At 41.6% G+C, this 13,458-nt stretch overlaps 1 protein-coding gene across 2 annotated transcripts in view; it reads left to right on the top strand.

Annotated features, from left to right (window-relative positions):
* LOC121985300 (trigger factor-like protein TIG, Chloroplastic) overlaps positions 1-643 on the top strand; it is a 28,326-nt gene extending 27,683 nt beyond the window's left edge. For both annotated transcript variants that reach the window (XM_042538666.1, XM_042538665.1), the window contains one exon: positions 220-643. In XM_042538666.1, coding sequence (XP_042394600.1) covers positions 220-297 — 78 coding nt within the window. In that variant the 3' untranslated portion in view covers positions 298-643. The remainder of the gene's footprint in view (positions 1-219) is intronic.
* Positions 644-13,458: the final 12,815 nt, after the last annotated feature.

Here is a 13,458-nt window from a genome sequence, read left to right as displayed (position 1 = left end):
ACATGTCCTCGTGGAAAAAACTCCTCCCACCCCGTAGCCACTTAGCGGTTAGCTATAAGTTGACCTCATGATTTACCTCTTTTAACGTAACGTCTGGGATGAACATAATCATCTTTTACTATAATTAGACATATATTATGTTGTAATCTATTGCCGGAGCTTTCATACCTATGCATAAATTGTGGTCATTGATGTTTTTTTTTTCCTTTGAAAATGTAGGTTGAGGATGTCCTGGAAGGGGCTAAGGTGCTTGAATGGTTGAGAGAAAATGTAGACATTCAGTATGTGTACAAGTGAGTCGGAAGGCCCCAACAATGTGTTTTCCCACAAATTTGGGAAGCACGGCAGTCATTTGCAAATCAGAGGATAACCGTTTTCTAAAGAGCAGTCAACATGGTCTCTTGCCGTACTACGGCTGTAGCATCAGTGTTGCAAAATTTTGAATAGACTGACTATGATCTTTGTAATTTACCATGAAATGATATTCACTTGTTGCAGAACTTGTGAAGAGATTGATGCTGTCTTCTAAGAAATTGCTGTAGCAGAAAATGTTAGGTGTCTTTGTGCTGCTCAACAATGGGATCAACATGAGAATAAAACATAATAGAATTACATAGAATGTTATTTTGAACTTTATGATTAATTGCATCGGTGAAGAAAAGTTGAATGATCCATTCTTTTTTGAGGCTTGGCTCGTCTTATCTTATTCGTGTTGTTTGATTTGTGCCTAGTGCATCACGTCTAGCTAATCGCTCTACTCGCTTGGTTCTAATTGTTCAAGTTGCTCAGGCTTTGTAACTAGCTAATCACTCTACTTGCTTGGTTCTGATTGTTCTAATTGCTCAGGCTTCTTAACCTGCTCATTCCATGTAAATAAATCCAACCATCGTTTCTATCAGCTAAATTTGTCTGCTTACATTTTTTTTAAAAATAGATTTACCTGCTGAACTATCTTGATCTGTTTTGGGACTTTCACGTCATCTAGCGTTTTTGGCTTGTTTGTTAAATTGTAAATATTAGATGGTTATCGTGAACTCGTTAACAATGATTATATATTTACAAAAAAAAAAATTAAAATTTTATCACTACAGTCTTTTAGTAATGATACCATAAAATAAATTAACAATTAATAAAGAAAAAATATATCACCAATGTCACATTTATTGTTGTATATTATCATTAATTATGAAATTTAGAGCGACGGAATATATTGATAATGTTTTTTTTTAAAAAGGTTAGTGATAATAATTGAGTTTATTAATATATATATATATTTTTTATCAAAATACTTGATCTTCATCGTATGTAATTCATTGAGCTAATCTAGTCTCTGTACTTCAAGCTATTTATCAATTTCATTCCACCTTATTCACTTGGTTCATTCAACTCATTCGGTCTAGGTAGTTTAGCTGATAATTTTGACTCATTAAGATCCATTGGTCCGACTTGTCAGCTTGTTCACTAGGTTAGACAAGCTCATTCCATTTGGCTTGACTGATTGCCCATTTTATTTTCTTAATGCGTCTAATCCTTTCAATACTTTTGACTCAATTAGCCTAACTTAGTTGTTACTAAACTCGAGTTACTTGATCCATTTACATTAGAATAATATAGAGCATCTACCTATTATGGCTATAGCCATTTTAGATGCTTAATATACTACCGTATAAAACTATGTATTATGGTAAACAAAAAGAAATGCAACATCCATCCCAAACACGTGGCAAAAACTCTTTGATGAGAATTTGATACATCACAAATCTAAGATATAGTAATAAATTTTTTTGCCATCTTAGTTGGTTTATGCGACACTACTAATTTCTTTAAAGCTATTTTCAACCGTACCCTCTAGAATGCCACGTGTGCCACGTGTACGTTAGGTCCCATGTAGATATATTATATAGACATTACCAAACAATTAATATAGGGTGTTCAATTACTATATTTAATAATAATTAATAAAAACAATTTTTTAACATTTAAGACCTAATTATGGTAAAGTTCTTTTAGGGGGAAAGAAAATCAAAGGAGTCTGTTTTTTTATTTATTTATTTATTTATTTAAGGGACACTCTACTTTGATATATTATCAAAAGGATAATCTCTCCCTTTATACCTTTATCATTCTGTCTTCAATTTCATTCAGGTTTCGTTAGTTTGCAGATCGGTTCATGTTAAACCCTAAATCGATTGATTGACCGGGGCGGGTGGAAAAATACACAATAGATTTGGTTTTTGTGCTTCTCAAACAAAATTCAAACATTTCGAACCCTCTTCTTTGAAATCCCTAGTTCGCCTTTTACTATTTTTACCGATCATATCCACCACACCGCCTCGCCTGCCACCTCCTAAACTTCCTCCTGCTGGTAGCTGTTCAAAAACTCTTTTTAATAACATCTCCAATTGTGAAGTTGGCACGTCGCTCTAGTAGATCCGCATGCCAATGAAGTGGGAAGTGATGTAGATAGTAATGGTATGAAACATAGAGTACTTCTCAATAAACTTAATAGATCTAGCTTGTTAAAAGAATGGTACAATTGTAAAAATTATATTAAATTAAATAAAAAAAATTATTTATCCTAGGTCATATTGCTATAGTGATGAAAGCAACTTAGAATACAACTAAAACATACATCATGATGGTATCATTTTCGTTCCCTCAGGATGGTCTAGTAATTAGCACATGAGGTATTATCATCATGAGATCTGAGATTTGAATCTTAACAAAGTCGAGGTAAATGTCTCCCTTATGTGCTAGTAACTATTCCAAAGGCTAGTAGTCGTCCGTGATTTACCTCCTCCGTGTTGGCCTTGAGACGGATTGGCAAGGATGCTGGAGACGAGCGTATTCACCGTTTGCCACCATGATGGTACCATTTTCACCTCCACAGACCGACACAGTTGGTACCTACACGTGATGTTATTATAATAGGTCACAAGGTTGATCCTCAGCGTATGCGTAATGTCTTGTTGGTCACCTGACCTCCTATGGAATGATTGTTATGTTGGGCAAAGCTCCTTGTGATTTACCTCAGTTCTAGATCGCATGAGGTAGTCCTAGAGGGGTCTGGGGTGAGGGTTATCATCTTTTTAATATAATGATGGTGTCCTTTTTGCCCCCATAGGTATAACCGAGTTTGTACTTGGGTGGTAGATTGGCACATGAGAGTATAAATTAAATTTTCAGGGCAAGAATCTCTTGGGAAATAAAATCCGTCCCATCTAAAGAGGTCACTCGGTCATCATGATTTACTCTATTCATTTCACTGTAGGACCCACGATGAAGAGCCCTTGGGGTGGATGAGTCACCTTTTTGCTACATGATGGTGTTCTTTTCACTTACTTGAGCTCCTCATCTCCCAAAGCTACGTCTACCTCCCCCAAAAGTCCAAGCTCCGGCAGCCTAAGAAGTAAAGCACGTTAAAGTTGACCAACATTACTAGTATGAACGCTCCAATGCTCTAAGTTAGAATTGGATCCAAAAAGTGAAGGAAACATAAAGAAATCAAAATGCTAGAGAGAGTTTCATGGAGAAGATTCGCCTCTACGCATGAGCAGAAAACCATATCCCCTCCACTTACCTCCATCCATCTTTATATAGCCCTGTGGAAGAAAATCTCCACGCAGCCCACCAGCTACTCGCCTTAGGGGTGATTAAGGCACTGAAGGCGATAATCGTTGGACCATACTTATGTCACTGTCGAGCCATTGGCTAGGTGTCACCTTCTGCGGATCTGTTAGAGGTTGTTGAGCCATTGGTGTTCACAAGTTGTAAGAGGTTAAGGCCGACAAGTGTTGGTGCAGTTTGCACTAATGATCTAACTCAGGTTTTGATAAATGACAAGTAAGTTAAGTTAGGTTCTGTTGTGATCTAACCATATGATTAAGTGTGCAGTACGAAGTCCAGATAGGTCGACGGGCTGACCGGATATCTGGCAGGAAACCCAGCTAGGCCAACGGGCAGACGAAATAGCTGGTACGAAGTCCAGATAGGTCGACGGGTCGACCGGATATCAGGTAGAAAATCTAGCTAGGTCAACTGGCTGACCGGATAGTTGGTATGAAGTCCAGATAGGTCGACGAGCTGACAGGATATCTGGCAAGAAATTCAGCTAAGTCGGCAGGCCGACCAGATAATTGATACGAAGTCCAGATAGGTCGACGGGCTGACCGAATATCTGGCAAGAAATTCAACTAAGTTGATGGGCCGACCAGATAGCTGATACGAAGACCAGATAGGTTGATGGGCTGACCAGATATTTGGCAGGAAGTCCAGCTAGGTCAACGGGCCAACTGGATAGCTGGCATAAAGTCTAGACAGGTCGATGAGCTGACCGGATGTCTGGAAAACTGGTAAGTTAAGGTAAGTCACTGGAGGAGAGTGTCCAAGTGAGGACACGTTGTGGTTGAAGGGATAGTAGGAGTCGATCCAATTTAGGTCTATTTGGGATCCCTAAGCTGAGACCTTGACTAATTCCTGGTCCTGCAAGAACAAGAACTAATTACTACTCTTTATTATTAAATTATTATTTGTCCTAATACTTGTTTTGCGGGTTATTTGGACTAACGTTATTTTGCAGAACAAAAGGACAAAAGTTGCCTTCGGATGAACAATGTCCGAAGATGCCTTCAAGCAATGAAGGTGCCTTCGTACTGTTCATAGAAGGCGTCTTTCGCAGGATAAATTTTGGTCGAATTCATGGATAAGTGTCAGGCTGTTCGAGATCGAAGTTGCCTCATTGGAGGCACCTTCCATGTGTTGGATCGTGAGAGTTCGATAGAGGGGGGGTGAATATCGATTCGAAAAACAGCGTTGAAAAGAGTTAAGCGCAGCGGAATTTAAGAGAACAGACACAGTAATTTTACTTCGTTCGGAGCCTGTGATGACTCCTATTCGAAGGCCCGTACTCCGTGAGTATTTTCGTTGGGCAATCACTATCAATTCGAATGATGATTACAAAATAATTAAGTACAAGAATTGACAGAAATAAAATACTGACAAGAGAAGAAGAATTAGACTTAAGAAAGCGCTTTGTCGGAATAGCCTCTTGGCGTCGCAGAAGCGTAGAGCAGCAGAGCAAGCAGTAGATTCTCAGTTCTGAATTGATATCTGAAGCTCCACCCCTGGGGCTTCTTTTATATGTTGCTCCGAGCGCCTGGATCCCTTCCGGGCGCCCTGGTGCGACATGGCAAGTCTAATCAGCAAACTCCACGTGGCGACGACTCGACTTGGATAAAACTTATCTCCGGGTGCCCGGATCCCCTCCGAGCGCCCGGACCCCTCTTCTCCAAAAACTCCTTCTCCTGCAAGAAAAGGTTAGTCCAAGGCAAATATACCCTGCAACACAGATTGTTAGCACAGTCTTATAGATAAGCAAAGTGAGTATGAATTAGCAAAAGGAGTATGACTTAGATTCCATCTTTCCGAGACCGGAATATAGTCACGATCTCGACTTAGATATCCGAAATGGATCTAAGCCGGATCGACGCCTAATGTTCCCTTCCCGGGAACGCGTCCTCGCAGCCATTCCCATCCAGTGACTTACCTCACTTACCTGCCAGACGTCCGGTCAGCCCGTCGACCCGTCTGAACTTCGTGCCAGCTATCCGGTCAGCCCGTCGACCTAGCTGGACTTCGTGCCTAAGCGTCCGGTCAACCCGTTGACCCGCTTGGACTTCGTGCCAGCTATCCGGTCAGCCCGTCGACCTAGCTGGGCTTCGTGCCAGACATCTGGTCAGCCCGTCGACCTGTCTGGACTTCTCCTGCACACTCGATCAAAGTGTTAGACAACAACAAACTAACTTAACCTGATTTGTCATTCATCAAAACCTGAGTTAGACCGTTAGTGCTACCCGCACCAACAATCTCCCCATTTTTGATGGAATGACAACCTGGTTAAGTTAGTGAAACAGATGCAAGAAAAAGCAAGTAAAAAAAAAGAGTAAATGGTTTTTAAGTTAAGTTTTGTGTTTTTAAATTAGTTTAGCTAACTTAACCACCTAACCCTCCCCCTTTGTCATTCATCAAAAGAACTAACGTCAAGTAAGCCTAAATACAGACTTCAGACAAAGTAAAAATAATGTCAAGTTAACCTAGGGGAGTTTTAAAATTAAAAGATTGTTTTAAAGAATAGCTGATTTATAACTTAGTAACTTTGAAAAAAAAAATTTTAAGTTCGCAAACAACACTTTCAAAAAGGGAATTTTTAACATTAAGTTTATGCAAATCAAATTATCAAAATTAAGTTTCAAAACCATGGTTTCAAATACTTGAAAAGTTCAGTTTTCAAAGACCAAGTAAAAAAAAAATAAAAAAAAATTGTGATTTAAAACAACCAATTTTGAGTTGATTTAAAAATTTCACAATTTTAAACAAGTTGATTTTGAAGATTGATTTTTAAACTTTGATCTTCAAAACTAAGTTTAAAATTCAATTTAAAAAAACTGAATTAGTTTTATTTCTCCCCCTGAACCTGACATTAAATCAAATGTCTAACCAGTTAGTTACTGACTGACTATCAAAAGATAGCAGCTTTCACTTGGTTAGTCAAGTTAAGTTCAAACTTAACTTGATTAATGTATATTTTGTATTTAACGCCCAGACTTATATCGATGCACTGAAATAAGCATCTTAAGTCTTAGGCAAGTGTCCTATACATCTCACCCCTTTCTATGTTCGTCAAACACAAGCAAGGTAAGCCTAGGGTTTTGGTGAGATGCTCAAAAACTAGTCCTATGGGTACATGCTTTTTAAGGATTTTGAACTAGTCTAAGGCTAAAAGTATTTTTAAAACTCTAAAAATAGGAAAGTTTTGAATTTGAGAACAATCATTTTGAAAATATTTTTGAAATTTGAAACTCCTAGTCTATTAGGCACATTCCTAGTTTTCTACGCAAATTGCTAAATTCACTTTCAGGGAGTGGTTTGGTGAATATGTCAGCTAAGTTTGACTTGGACTCAATGTATTTGAGCTCAATGTCACCCTTAGTAACATGATCCCTGATAAAGTGGTGTCTAATTTCAATGTGTTTGGTTTTTGAATGGTGCACTGGATTTTTTGTTAAATTGATTGAGCTAATATTGTCAATTAAAACTTTTACATTTGTGATTTTTAAGTTGAAATCTTTTAAGGTGTGCATCATCCATAATAATTGGGCTACACATTCTCCTATGGCTATGTATTCTGACTCAGTTGTAGATAGTGCAATACAGTGTTGCTTTCTACTAAACCAGCTAACAAGTGATGGGCCTAGTAGTTGACATCCACCACTTATGCTTTTGCGGTCTAATTTGCACCCAGCATAATCTGAGTCAGAATACCCTATTAATTCAAAGTTATTGGTCCTAGGATACCAAATTCCTACATTTGTTGTTCCCTTAAGATATCTAAAAATTCTTTTGACTTGAGTCAAATGGGATTCTTTAGCACAGGTTTGGTATCTAGCACACATACTAACTGCAAATAAGATATCAGGTCGGCTTGCAGTTAAGTAAAGTAGACTATCTATTGCACTTCTATAATACCTTAGATTCACTGGTTTTCCATTTGGATAATTGTCTAAGATTGTGTTTACTGCCATAGGTGTTTTTATTTCTTTTGTATTTTTCATTCCGAATTTTTTAAGTAATTCTTTAGTGTATTTGTGTTGATAAATGTAATTTCCTTCATTTGTTTGTTTGATTTGTAATCCTAGGAAATAGGTCAATTTTCCTACTAAGCTTATTTCAAATTCTTGTTCCATTAGGTTAATAAATTCTTCTAAAAAGTCTGAGTTAGTTGAACCAAATATTATATCATCTACATATATTTGCACTATAAATATGTCGTTATTTAGTAATTTAACAAACAAGGTTGGGTCAATTTGACCTTGGTTGAATCCTTTGGATGTTAAGTAAGATGTTAGCCTTTCATACCATGCCTTGGGTGCTTGTTTAAGTCCATATAATGCTTTCTTTAATTTAAAGACATAGTTGGGGTGTTCTAGATTTTCAAACCCAGGAGGCTGACCTACATAAACTTCTTCTTTTATTAGTCCATTGAGAAAAGCTGACTTAACATCCATTTGATATAGCTTGAATCCCTTATGGGCTGCATAACTTAGTAACATTCTAATGGATTCTAATATGGCTTCTGGGGCATAGGTCTCATCGTAGTCAAGTCCTTCAACTTGACTGAACCCTTTGGCAACTAGCCTAGCCTTATTCCTAGTAATTTCCCCAGTTTCACTTAATTTGTTTCTAAATACTCAATTTGTTTCTATTATTTTCTTATCTTTAGGTGGTGGTACTAGATCCCAAACTTCATTACGCTCAAATTGAGCTAGTTCTTCTTGCATAGCGATGATCCAATCTGGATCAAGTAGGGATTCAGCTACAGTTTTGGGTTCAATTTTTGAGATCAGGGAAATTTGACTTAGGTTCCTAAAGGATGATATGGTCTGAACCCTTAGGTCTGGGTCACCAATTATTTGATCAGTTGGATGGTTAGGGTTGACTCTTATAGTTCTAGGGGGTTGATTTTCTTGAGTGTGTTCATCTTCTTCATAGTCTAGAGATTGATTGGTTTCTTCAGAATTATTATTTTCAATAGGTTGAAGTTGAGTTTGTCCTTGGATTTCTTCAAAATTTACATTTGTGGTTTCCTCGATTTTTAACGTAATTTTATTATATATTCTGTAACCCCTACTGTTTAGAGAATATCCTACAAAAATTCCATTTTCTACTTTCGAGGTAAATTTTCCTAAATGTTCTCTAGTATTTAAGATGAAGGCTAGACACCCAAATACTTTAAAATATTTTATGTTGGGTTGTTTGTTATAAAATATTTCAAAGAATGTTTTATTATGTCTTTTATTTAATGTTGTTCTATTTTGCACATAGCAGGTTGTACTAACAGCTTCTGCCCAAAAATATTTAGGTAAGTTATATTCATTTAACAGAATTATAGAGGCTTCCAGTAAGGTTCTATTTTTTCTTTCTACAATTCCATTTTGTTGGGGGGTTTTAGGACACGAAAATTCGTTATGGTAGCCATTTTCAAGACAGAATTTGTTAAAATTATAATTTTTAAATTCTCCTCCGTTGTCACTCCTAATTCTTTTAATTTTAAGATCTTTTTCGTTTTCAATTTATTTGCAGAAGTTTGTAAAGATTTCAAAAGTTTCATCTTTATGTTTTAAGAATTTTACCCAAGTAAACCTAGAATAATGATCTATTATTACTAAACAATATAAGTTTCCATTTATGGATTTGACTCCATGGGAGTCAAAAAGGTCTAAATGTAGAAGTTCTAATATTGAGTTGGTTTGAGGCTGATTGGTTGGTTTGTGAGTGGATTTTGTTTGTTTACCTTGTTGACAAGCATTACATATGGTTGAATCTAGGTTAGGTAATTTTGGTAAGCCTCTCACTAGTCCATTTAATTTGCTTATATTTCTAAAGTTGGTGTGAGACATTCTCCTATGCCATAACCAAGTTTCTTCTTTTTGTGTTAAATAACATTTAATTGAAGAAGTGGTTAGGTTGATAGCATAGATGTTGTCTTTTCTAAAACCTTTTAGGCTTATAGTAGGATTATCTAGATGTTTGATTAAACACTCTGTGGATAGAAATTTAACCTTATACCTAGTATCACACAATTGACTTATACTCAGGAGATTGTATTTAAAATTTTCGATAAGTAGAACATTTGTAATTATGAAGTCTATTTTTAATTCAATATTACCTATACCAATTACCTTGAGTTTGCCGTTGTTTCCAAAGGCAACTGATCCTGTCCGAACGGTGAATCAACGGACACTGGGCACATGGCGCTCTCCGAACTGATGACGTTAATCTCCGGCCGATAGTAGGGATCTCCGGCGAACCTGCAAAGAAGTCGAGCCGGGAAGGGGTTCCCGGCGACGACCCTCCGATGCTCAAGTCAGGCAAGAGGAAACTAAGAAGTGGCTCCGAAGATGCGAGAATGCGTACCTCCCGCGAAGTATGAGGACCCTTATATAGAGCTATGAGGAGGCTGATGCACACATATCGAGGCGAATACGTGTCCTCTTACCATACCTCAGTATGGGCTTGTCAGAGGAGCTTGCCTGACACCATACCGCTACAATCCGAGCACCTCTCTGATGGGATGGCAGAACCTTCTGTCGTAAGATTTTGTGCATGGCTTAGTCTTCGACCATGCTGGTTGTCAGAAGGTGTTTCCCGATGTTGCCCTTGCCCTTTTGTCTCTTCTGCTCCTGCGCCGAGCGTCTGGCCGCTCGGCAGTCCCATCTCGTCCGACCGGACACAAGTACGGATCCGCTTGGGAGATTCCAGGTCGGGTGCTCGGATGAAACTATTCACATTATTGCTTTATGCCTTGGCCGAGCGGCCTACTTATACCCGCTCGGCCCGGCGACCTAGCTTATCATGAGCGTCGGAGACCCGACTCCCTGTCGGGTTATCTTCTCTTTCGCTTATACCCCGTTCGGCCGGTCGGCCCCCTTTCCGGTCGACCTTTTGACTTTTGACCTCCACGTGGCATTGACTTCCCTCAAAAGGGGGGTACCCCGTCCTTACTGCCGGATCACTTGCCTCCCCTTCAAGTCTAATCGAAGGAGGCGATTAGTCCGACTGACTAGACCATCAGTTGCGCCGAGCGGTGTCCATATGCAACTATCCTCCGCCCGGCCCCTACGGGGGCAGCTAAAACGCCAGTCAACGCCAACATTCCTCGGTATCTTTTCGAAGTTTTCACCAATCTCCGACATTAAGGCCGGGCACGCGCTCTGTGCCTCATTAAGGCGATCATTAAATGCTCCCCCGTGATGGAATGTCACGTGGCCTTGCTATCGTCATCGTACGGTGGCGGCACCGCGGGTGACGAGACCGAGGCGGTTCGAAATGGACGGCGCGATGCGTGCTCCGATTCTCGCGACCTGGATCCGACGGTGGAGGCCGCTCGGGCTCCACCCTATAAAGGCTTCTCTTCTTTCCTTTGCCTCACTTCTGCCCTCGCGTGCCCCCCAGTTCCTTTTTCTCAGCGCTCCGGCGATCCTGCTCCTGTTCTCCGACGATCTCCGGCGTCCTTCCCTCGATCCTTCTCTTCGTTGTAAGGCTCTCCTTCTTTCTCCTTTTGGTTCTTGTGTTTTCTTTGCATTTCTTTCCAGAGTTTTGGTCTTCGGGGCACTGTTTCGTTTGCTGTCTTCTTTCTCCTATCCTCTACCTATCTTCACCTTTTTTGATTTGGTCCGTTCAGACAATGACCCATTCCTCTCAATCCCAAGACCAAACTCACGGCCCATTGTATGTTACCATGGAGTCACGCTTCGATCGGCGTGACGCCGATATTCTGATAAAAAACTTTGATATCCCTTCCGACCTCGAAATTATCCTACCCACTCCGTCCACTCGGCCACACAAACCGCCACGCGGAGCCTTTTGTGTTTTCCGCGACCAGTTTACTGCCGGTCTGCGACTTCCAATTCATCCCTTTATCATTGACGTTTGCAATTTCTTCGGCATTCCGCTCGGAAGCCTAGTTCCCAACACTTTCCGCCTTCTATGCGGCGTTGTCATCCTATTCAAAATCCATAACATTCCCCTCCGACCGGAGGTTTTCTACTATTTCTACTACCCTAAACAGTCTGAGTCGGGCACTTACATGTTCCAGGCTCGGCCCGGTTTAATTTTCTTCAATAAACTATCTTCTTCCAATAAGCATTGGAAAGAATTCTACTTTTATATTCGCCTTCCCGAGTGGGCTCCCTTCCGATCCCAATGGCAGACCGGACCGCCAGTCTCCCCTGAGCTCAAAAGGTTCAAGACCAGACCGGACTATCTTCATGCTGCCAACATGCTGGCCGGTCTGAGGGTCGACATCAACAAGTTCTTACCAGAAGGGGTGATGTACATATTCGGCCTGAGTCCGATCAGGACCCCCCTTCCGAGCGGCTTCGGTAAGAATCTAGCTTGGTACATTTGCCTTGATTGCTAACTGATTTTCTCTTTTTTCCTTTGCAGCGAACACTATCATGGAGTCTGTGATGGCCGGCATTCTGAAAAGAAAGGCGACGGCGCTCGAGGCCGCGGCTGCCAAAGAGATGGAGACACTTGGCATCCAACCGGTCGCCTCTAATGAAGAAGAGAGCGAGACAAATGCCGGGGAGTCGGCCGCTCAGGCTTCTCTCCCGGAGCCAGCGGCTGGCACAACTGCTAGTCGAGAGCCTTCCGTCCGGGAGGGAGGCTCTGCTCAAGAGGAAGAGCTACCCCCACGACAAAAGCGGCGCCGCACAGAGACACCACTCCGCTCGGCTACATCTGCAATCCATCCTTCCGAGCGGACTACCGCTGATTCTCGAGGCAAAGCTCCAGCGGTAGAGGCGATATCGTCCGATCGGACCCCATCGCAATTGGATGCGTTGGCGGACCCTCTTGAGGCCGTTCCAGTCAGTGTCCTTCCGCCCGCTCCCCGTCAAGTCCATCGTTCAACAATTTTGTCCCAGTACTCTGCGCCGGCTTCCGATCCTTCTCCGGTTTCCGCTCAGACGATTCCCGGTCGGCGCCGTACTGTCAGGGTCTCACTTCACCTCCCAACCGAAGAACTGATGCCCGAGGCCGATCGACCAACCGCGCTCGAGCACACGATCACCTTGAAGGGGCCCCTAGCCGAAATGTGGGCCGACGCTCGGGCCCGCGTCGCTATGATTCCTCTGAGGAACCTGACCAATAGCCACATGCAGCAGGCCATCGGGGTAAGCGCATTTTCTTCCGAAGTTTTTTATGTATTCTTTCCGATCGGCTATTAATGAATTTGTTAATTGCAGAGATGGGTAGAGGAGATTGCTGTCTTCAATCGTCTAGCGATGGTAGACGAAGAATTGAGAAGGCTGAAAACTCCGGGCGGCCCGTCCGGCTCCCAAGGCTCTTCCTATGCCGAGCTACAGAAAGAGCTCAAAAAGGCCCAAGACTTGCTGGCAGCCGAGCAGAAGAAGACGGCCGATCAGGCTCACAATCTGGCCGAACTTGATTGCCTGAACAAATCACTGGATCGTAAGATAAGCCTGGCCACCGAGTGGAAGAAAACGGCTATCTCCGATCTGGAGAAGAAGAACGTAGAGGCTCGGGGCCTGGAGCAAAATGTTAAAGAGCTGATGGACCAGTTGGCCGGCAAGAAGGTGGCCCGATCGGACGAAGTTAAGAAACTTGAGGCTGCCTTGCAAGAACACCAGGCCGCCGCCGATGCCTCCTGAGCGGCCTTCAAAGAATACCAGGAGGCTGAGCCTGGTCGGGTCGACGCCCTTCGGCAGAATTACATCCGTTCGGCCGAATTTTCGGAGAAGGTTTGCGAACGGATGTACACTGCTTTTGATCTTGCTATGACATCTACCACAGATTACCTGAAGTCCAAGGGTCATCTTTCCAACTCTGTCCTCATCCCGGCCCAGGACCAAGCGGCGCTGCTCAACAACATCCCGA

This window comes from Zingiber officinale, chromosome 5B, assembly GCF_018446385.1.
Source record: "Zingiber officinale cultivar Zhangliang chromosome 5B, Zo_v1.1, whole genome shotgun sequence".
Lineage (NCBI taxonomy): Eukaryota > Viridiplantae > Streptophyta > Magnoliopsida > Zingiberales > Zingiberaceae > Zingiber > Zingiber officinale.
This window is presented reverse-complemented; position numbering and strand designations above follow the sequence as displayed.